At 39.1% G+C, this 8,912-nt stretch overlaps 1 protein-coding gene across 1 annotated transcript; it reads right to left on the bottom strand.

The window, feature by feature from the left end:
* Nucleotides 1–265: 265 nt before the first annotated feature.
* mettl1 (methyltransferase like 1) lies at nt 266–8,858 on the bottom strand. The gene is made up of 6 exons (XM_039799034.1): nt 8,631–8,858; nt 8,089–8,216; nt 7,798–7,982; nt 3,215–3,328; nt 1,601–1,702; nt 266–771 (listed from the first exon to the last, which is right to left on the bottom strand). The coding sequence occupies exons 1-6, from the start codon at nt 8,708–8,710 to the stop codon at nt 655–657; spliced, it is 726 nt and encodes a 241-aa protein (XP_039654968.1). The 5' UTR covers nt 8,711–8,858; the 3' UTR covers nt 266–654.
* Between the last annotated feature and the right edge of the window lie 54 nt (nt 8,859–8,912).

An 8,912-nucleotide genomic window follows, 5' to 3' on the forward strand; every position in this document is an offset into this window, starting at 1 on the left:
TCCATTTTAGATTCGGCCGCCAATACTGCGAATTAACATCAGTTGAATTTTTTGGTAATTTTAAATGGTTTTTAAGTGGTAAAACTTAAAGTCCCCTTCAAATCTAGAATATTGAGTAAAGTAAAAGTTGGTCCTTTTAATCCTTTTGTGAGAAAGGCCCCAAAACAAGGTAAAACAACATATAGTCTTTCAATTTTCATTCCACCTACTCTCTTCACCGTTTCCAGACAATATGCTAATCACCACTACAATGAACCAAACCCAATACAGATTTTTGGTTTTACTAAAAGAATGTACAGCTTTACAGGAAATTGTTACAGCACTTTGGAGTTTGGCAAAAGAAAAAAGAAAAAAAGATATCAATTAATGAGTCTAGTCTGAATAGTGATGCATTTATGATTTACAGTACTTCCCTTGTGCTGTCTTTTGTGAGCTAATGAATAAAATATATAAAAACTCAAACACAAATCCACTATTGGGTAATAATGTAAATGTTTGTCAAATAATGCCAGAAAAAAAAATCACACCATCACTTGTTATGCGCTGGGGGGGTGGGGGGCAGCCTCCTCATCCACAGAGCAGCATTATCGTACATGAAGAGATGACTGCATAAGACCATTATTTCAGTTCATTGCATGTCCAAAGTGTTTGGTCTCAGTTTGAATCCTCGATCCTCCGGAAAACTGCGAGGAAATTCTTCCCTCCACTTCTCTGGACTTTCTTTCCTTCCTCTGTACAGGTACCCAAACGATTTATGATGACATCACCAACCTGTCAAAATATGATCAAACACAATTTTATCAAAAGGGATGCAGTGGCAGATAAGCTCACGTAAACTTTCATTTGTGACAGAGTTTATACACACTGTGCATTAACCTTAAAATCATCATCACCATAATGTTTATTATTGGAGTCATTTGAGTTATGTGTAAAAAAAGCAAGACACTGGCCTTATTTTGTTTTGCCCACCATTCTCGCTTTAATGTATTAATTATGCATTAATGTTAACATTACTAACTTTTTTTTTTAAAGGAATAGTACAACAGTTTGGGAAATACGCTTCTTTGCCTTCTAGCCGACAGACGAACAGATTGCTCTCATGTCTGTACAGCAAAGTGGTATCGATCTTGTCATTTAACTCGTGCATAAACACAAATAAACACATTCCCCAAAATGTCGAAGTTGTACACGGTTTGTTAGCGTCTGCTTTAATTTGTTAACAAACCGGCATAAATATGTAACACAACAAAAGTAGCTAATTGAGGCCATTTATCTGTTGTGACTTCAAGGTTAAAAATGGGGTTAGACATCGTGGAATAAAGCGTGAACATTCCCAAGTTGGAAAAACAAGAGGTTTTTCTAGTCTTAACAGTTTTATGACATTATGTAAATGAAGCATCAGCTAGGCTAATCGTCTGCTGGCTGTAGCTTGGCTTTATATTTTGTGCACAGACATGAGTTATATTAGTTATGTTATTTAACTCGGCAAGAGAAAAACCATTCATCGTTCAAAGCATTTGAGATCATGAGTTTGACCTCTTTTCCTTCAATAAGCAGATGACTTGGAAACACAGGGATGAAAAGCTCCACATCAACGTACCAGTTCTTCATCAGAGACGCGCGTAAACAGCGGATGTTCAGTGAAGTGCTTCACCATCCAGAGGTGCACTTCCTCCACATCTGTGATGGTATACACCAAACCCTGACATGTCCAGACAAACACAGCTGGGTTATTACCACAGTTCTGGGAAAAAAATACATTGACCAAGCTCCACTGGTGGATCAACACGCACCCATTTACTGATCACAAAATAAACTCATGGCCTTTATCGTAAAAAAAAATCTTTCCTTTTAAACATTGTCCAACATTTCAGAATCAGTTGTTTCATCACCTTTGGAGACCAATGGTCCGTGTTAAAAAAGATAAAAATAACCTACAGACAACATAGAGGTTAATCACCTATGTCACTGTAGTTGACTTTGGAGGCTGGACAGATAACATTACTAGAACAAGGATTTCGTAGAACACTCAGCAACGGCACAGAATTTTTTACGTGCATATCGGCACATATGGGTTTGTTTCAGAGAAGGCAGGATCAGAGACTGTATTGATCACACCTGTTTACTGTTTCAGATGTAGTCTGATTGAAAAGATATTCTCTAATAAACCACATTTTTTAAGAGAGGTCAACTTTAGTATGAAACTGCCTCTATAATGAGCATTTTCTTGACAGCCTCCCCACCCACCATCACAGTCATGGCTGTGTGCCAATGTAACACACACACACGCCAAATTTAGACAAGCCTTCCATTGTTCCCAACAACCTCCAGCAGCACTCATGTCTTAATGGAGTGTCGCTCTGACAGGCAGAAGCAGGGTGTGTTCAGATGTCAACAAGCTGCAGGCCACACTGGTTGCTCAATTTTATTTAATTGAATTCATGGATTTCTGCACACTGCAATCAACTGATAAAATGATGGGGAGAATGGTAATTAGTTGATCAACAATTCGTTGTTTTTTAGTGCTAATAAGCCTATGAATTAAATCCAACTCTCTGTCATTGTGTTGGGGTGGTGGTAAAAGTCTCAGTTGTGGATTTTTAAAAACCTCTGATAATATATCTGAAACTACGGTATCTTAAAGCATAAAGCTAGTGATACTATTCTTTTTTTATCGTCAACAAATTCCATTAAAAGCCCAAAACAATCAATTGGTCTGTCTGTGTAGCCAAAGCCTGATATATCTTATTCCTCTGTGCCATTGTTCCATTGTTACCCAAAATGAATAAAAACACATCAATGAGCTTGTCAATGTATTGTTTGTTGACAATGGAGAAATACTACAGAGAGTAAGTATGTTTTTTTCTGTATTTTGGCTGAACTGTTTAAATGGCAAGTTTTAACAAAATTTTGGAGTTTAAATCTGTGCATCTTCAATTTAAAAAAATTATTTAGAGCACAAAAACACTGAACACTGACGACATTGGCTGGAACAACAGCTACAACTTATAACTATTTGCATTAATGATAAATCTGTCAATCATTAAACATTAGTCTAAAAAAAAAAATTACAATGTGATATCGTCATATTTGAGAAGCTGAAACCAGACAATTAAAACCATGACAATTAATCAAAAATGACTGCAAATTTAATTTCTGTTGATTGACTAATCGTTTCAGCACTAGCTGAAACAAGTCTTACTTATGTACATACCCCGACTCTCAGCGTGTAGGCGTACTCTGCCAACAACGTGGGACTAATAATCCTCCACTTGTGCTTGGTCTTCTTAAAGTGAGGGTCAGGGAAGAGGAAGAACATCTTACTGAGCTGAAGACAAAAAAAAGTTACATTAGCACAGAATAAAAAAATAGACCGTCATTATTATTTTTACCTCAGTGTGGGACTGATTATTGTCTCAATTTAACCCTCAAAAATATCCTTTTTCCTTGGGGTCAATCAGACCCCAGTAATTTAAACCTCCAGAAAATAATTGTAATTAAAATGATTACCCAATTTTATGTGTGTCAGGTCATTTATGCATGTTTGTTGACTACTTAAATACCCCTTTAGAAAAAAACCTAACCCCTCCTTATGAAAAAAAATACACAAATCCCCATAAAATCTCATTGACTGACCTAAAAACTGAAGAAAAAAAAAATAAGAAAAAAGATCTTTTTGGTGTTTTTAAAGGCTTTCTTACTGTCCTCAACATGGTAAGCGTCCTTTTCAGCAGTTCCTCACTCAGGCCATACAATGTGAAAAAATGATCACTTCATTTTATGACCTTTCAGTCCTTCGGCCATGTCTAGTACCACACTTATGCCCTGATTCTCTTCAGGTGTTTCCCCAAACTGGAATTTCCCTTCTTGATCCCCCCCCCCCCCTGGAAAGTTCCCCATGTCTCTGTCTTTGACAAGTGAAGGCTTCATTGATTGATAAATTAAAAACCATTCCAGTAACTTTTTATTAGCTCAAATAAACAATGTCAGGTATAAAGATGTCGGGATAATCACCAGGGACTGTTGCAGCCTCAGGGGCCGGTATGGTGATGATGGAAAAACCTTAACGCATTTTGGGTTACAAAACGTACTAAGAAGAAAAAAATATATATATTTCAGGCCTTCAGAATGTGCTGTTTCAACATTTTAAAACACATCGTGCATGGGAGAAGGATTGGAACTAGATTTTTAGCACTAGTTGGGGTGGTTGTCATTTGTTATTTTTCTGACAGGTTTGTTCTAAATCACAAGCGAGGAATACAAAGTACTAAAATTTATCCTAAGGCAAGCTGCAGCTAGAAATATGTTCATCCCTGGTAAATTAATGTGAGTCAAGAGATGCAAGTTTTGAATGAGCTGAAGGGAGTACCACTGACTGCAAAAGAAAAAAACTTTAAAGAAAATTAATTAATTAACCTTAATGCGAATGCACATCTTTTTCAACACCAGGCAGAGTTCCTCTGAAACATTTCCAATCTCATCTTAATTCTTCGTGGCATATAGAGATTCTACAAGGTGCTGGAAACGGTCCTCAGAGATTTTGGTCCATATCGACATGATATCATCACGCAGTTGCTGCAGATTTGTCGGCTGCACATCCACGATGCGACTCTTATGTTTCACCACATCGCAAAGGTGCTCTACAGGATTGAGATCTGGTGACTGTGGAGGCCATTTGAGTACAGTGAATGAATTGCCATGTTCAAGAAACCAGTTTGAGACAATCCTCCTCTGACTTCAGCCATCAACAAGGCATTTGCGCCCAGAGAACTAGGCTCACTGGATATTTTCTCTTTTTCAGACCGGTCTCTGTTTACAATTGACAACAATTGACAGATTGTTGTGTGTAAAAATCCCAGCAGATGAGCAGTTTCTGAAATACTCAACCCAGCTCGTCTGGCACCAAAAACAATAAATCACCTTTCATTCTGACGCTTGGTATGAACATCAGCAGATCGTCTTGACCATGTCTACATGCCTTAATGCATTGAGTTGCCGCTAAGGGACTGGCTGATTATATATTTGCGTTAACGAGCAGTTGAACAGGTGTACCTAATAAAGTGGCTGGTGAGTGTACAGTATATCATTATTATTCCTTAAATATGCCAGTGTTACAGCAATTACTCCCCTATGTTCATTTCTTAGTTTATACTCGCTCGGGGCATTTAAGGTGAGTTTTTTTTTACCCAGGGTACCTAAATTGGTACACTAAGCCCACTGTATAATCTAATGCGACTTTCAACAAGTCATAGATTACCGCAGCTAATGGGAACGGATAAATGGCGTCTTGCACTGCTCTATACTCAGCTGGTGCGATGCCTTGGGTGTCAGTCAATGACCCCATTGTTGTGAAATCCTGGATTTAATGAGAAATCTTTATAAATTCATTCAGTCCATATGTTGAACATAAAGAAAGTAATTATTTGTAGTCAGAAACGTGCACAGTCTTATTACCTTGGCAGCGCCGGAATAGACTGTCAGCCTTAATTTCAGGTTATTACAGTCCACGTCGGGTACACGGTTATAGAACAACAGGCCAGCTTCAACTCTGCCCGTGGTATTTGCTCGGGGTAACACAGAGACGGTGTGCAGATGGCCGAGTCGTGCTACAATATTGGCTACAATGAGAGCCCAGTATTACTGTGCTGCGATCCATCGCAATTATGTTAAAACATTCTGCCTTTTAATTGTTATCTCTCCTCAGGTAACACATACTGTGAGTTCTTGCTTATCGACTGATGGGTTGGATCAACAAAAAAATAATGCACACTTAAATTCAACTCCTGGATTTCGTGACTTCATGAAGGTCTGAGGACTAAAACCTTGTAAATAAAGTGAACACAAGTGATCGACAGTGTGCATGACTTTTTGGTTCAACTTTGGTGTTGGCATAACTATTAACACCAAAAAGAAATCAGAACATGGATGAAAACATGAATGGGTGCATAGAATCTAAGACAATATGCTGCATTTAAAGTCATCGCCAGTCAACTTTCCTGGGAGAAATTCTTACACAATGTAGCTTTAAGTAACCGGACTTTATAACTGGACACCTATGAAGTAGGTGTTCTAAATTAATGAGCAATTATTAAACTATAGGTAAGCACCGCAACTGTGAGAAAACGATGTTGCTTAAGTGCGTAACTTTTTAAATATTAATGAGCGTCTGTTACATTCAAGCCATTGCCAAATGAGTTGCTCCAAAGCTAATTAAGACTATCAGCTCCACAAAACTCTCTCTGTATTTCTCAGTATGGCTATGTTCAGAAGATTGTGTCGTCCTGTGACTTTCACGCACAGAAACTTGAGTGAAGATAATTACCTCTTCTAAAGAGTCCATCATGTAATTTGTATTACTAGTGCAGTGCCCGTTGAAAATGTGCCTGCTTGGAACGGGCCGATGGCCTGTGGTATTGCGGCTTGTAGAATTCATCAAAATTACTTACAGAAGGACCCCAAACCACTTAATATGCAACTCCCCTGTATACCCTACTACTAACTTACTGATTTACCTGACCGAGAACGTTGCAGATTCAGAATGTAATCACAAAGAAAATGTGGAGTAATGTGGCTGGGTTGGCTCAGTGGGTAGAGCAGGCGCACATATAATTAGAGGTTTATGCCTCGACGCAGAGGTCCAGGGTTCGAATCTGACCTGTGACAATTTCCTGCATGTCTTCCTGAGAGCTAAAACCGCACACATCTACGTTAATCAACAACCAGAACCGGACTCTGTGTGTGTGTAAAGATAGAGAGAGAGAGAGAGACACGGTGTTGTCTCGTGTCGTACGATTTAACGAATTTAACATTTCAGCAGAGGTGTTAATTTCCATACAGGTTTGGTGGCTTGACAGTTAATGGTGAAGGAGAGGATTTGATTCGTGTGGGTATTTTGGCAATGGTAATGTTTATAATAATAATAATAATAATAATAATAACAACAATAATAATAATAATAATTATTATTATTAGTTAGCAATAGACTTAATTAACCCAGGTTGAGTCTGATGAAAAGTGCTGCGTTTGCCCGGTTTGCCCTGTGTCTGCCCGCATTGCACAGCGCTGTGAAGGAACAATCTGAAGCGCCTTTTTTCACAAACCTTATTCCACACAACAGTCGCGATGAGGTGTATTTCACATTTTAGCTGCCAAAGCTCTGCTGCTTTCTTCGACCCTCTCTGTCTCTGGTCCTGCGCTCTGCTCACCCAGTGTGCAGTGCGAGAGGGGTAGTGGCCAGCGGCTAGAGTGGCAAAAGCCAATGTGTGCTTCTTTTACCGATATATATTTAACGATATCTATTGAATTTCTAGACAGACAAACAGACTGACAGACAGACGTTCCTGCAATTTATAGATTGATAGATAGATAGATAGATAGATAGATAGATAGATAGATGTGGACACACCAACAGTTTTGTTGTCATTACTTAGAATTCCACATGGGGGCGACATGTACAGTAGCACAAATTGTTAAAAACTAATGTACAAATATATTATATTCTAATGAAAATGTCAAATGTGTCAGAAATCAAGTTTTTTTCTTCCAAAACAAAAAAAAAAATCCATTTTATTACTTTTCAATAATAACTGTAGGAATGTGTGTCAGTCGGAAATATATATATATATATATTTTAATTTGAATTATTTCTTAATTGAAACTGTATTCACAGCTGGGCTAAAAATACTGCGTCTGAACGGGGTCATTTTATGTAGGAAAGAGCAGTGACTGGCTGCTGTCAGGAGGGCAAAACTGCAACCTCTCAGGACCAAAAATGTAGACACACAGATGCAAACCTACCTGTCCTTTAGAAAAGAAGTTGGGGAGGTACTTCATCGCATTGCTGCGAATGCAGGCGATGTTCTGGTAGCTTCCTGGTTCCGAGGCACGCAGGCACCGAATACGATCCTGAACATAATCTGACACTTTCACTCGGATCTCCAGGCCCAGGATGAGCTTGTCCGGGAAAAGCGGAGATAACTCCACTGAGTGAAGACGCACAGAGACACAAGAGAAGGGGACACAAGGTCAATACAGAGCAAAACTGTGATCTTTGAAAGCTGTTGGTGACCAGATCAGTGACAGCACTACCTAAAAGACCCCCGTATCCACAGCCAATGTCTGCAAACTCAACTCGAGGGGTCTCTTTCTCAGAGGGGTTTCCAGTGAAGAAGTCTGCATACAGTTTGGACCAGTCCATCTCCTCAGGACACACAGGGCTGAGGGGGAAAGAGGGGGATTTCAATTGAGCTACGGTATTTTGTAGTTAAGATTCGTGAAAACAGCTGACAGTGTAACAGGGATAGTGTTTTTGAAAAGAGATGGTACTGATTACTTTTTAAATAGAACTTCTGTTAAATAACACCGTTGTTAGCAACTAACGTTAAGGGACATTGTATTGTGGCGGAGGCAGACATCTCAGACAAATATCTCCAATCCAAGGCTCCTAAAAACGAAACTCTTTGCATGGCCACATACCACCAGGGTTAGTGAGCAGCTAAGTTGCTGACTTTCTTCAGTGTATAAAATACACAGCAGGGGCTGACAATTATAGCTTTAGCAGGTACAGACAGAAAGTTACATGAGCAGTATGTGGTGCAGGTTTTACACTCAGACACATGTTCATCACTCACTAATCAAACGTGTGGTAAGCCATCGGGTTTGAATGGGCTCGCTGTCTGTAGTAACGCTTCTGCGGCATTGACGAACTCATGTCGGATTAAAAGAGAGACGCTCTCCCCGAATATTCACTCTGTCAACTAATTATTAAATAAACACAGACGATTCCAGGGAGTCACGTTTGTTTCTAGTTAGTTTAGAGTTTACCAGCGGTTATGAGTCGCGGCGATTTTACGTCATCAGCAGGCGTCTTTTCAGGGTTGCCAGGTTTGTCGTTTGACATTTTCCATTTTCAG

This window comes from Perca fluviatilis, chromosome 4 (genome assembly GCF_010015445.1).
Source record: "Perca fluviatilis chromosome 4, GENO_Pfluv_1.0, whole genome shotgun sequence".
Classification (NCBI taxonomy): Eukaryota; Metazoa; Chordata; class Actinopteri; order Perciformes; family Percidae; genus Perca; species Perca fluviatilis.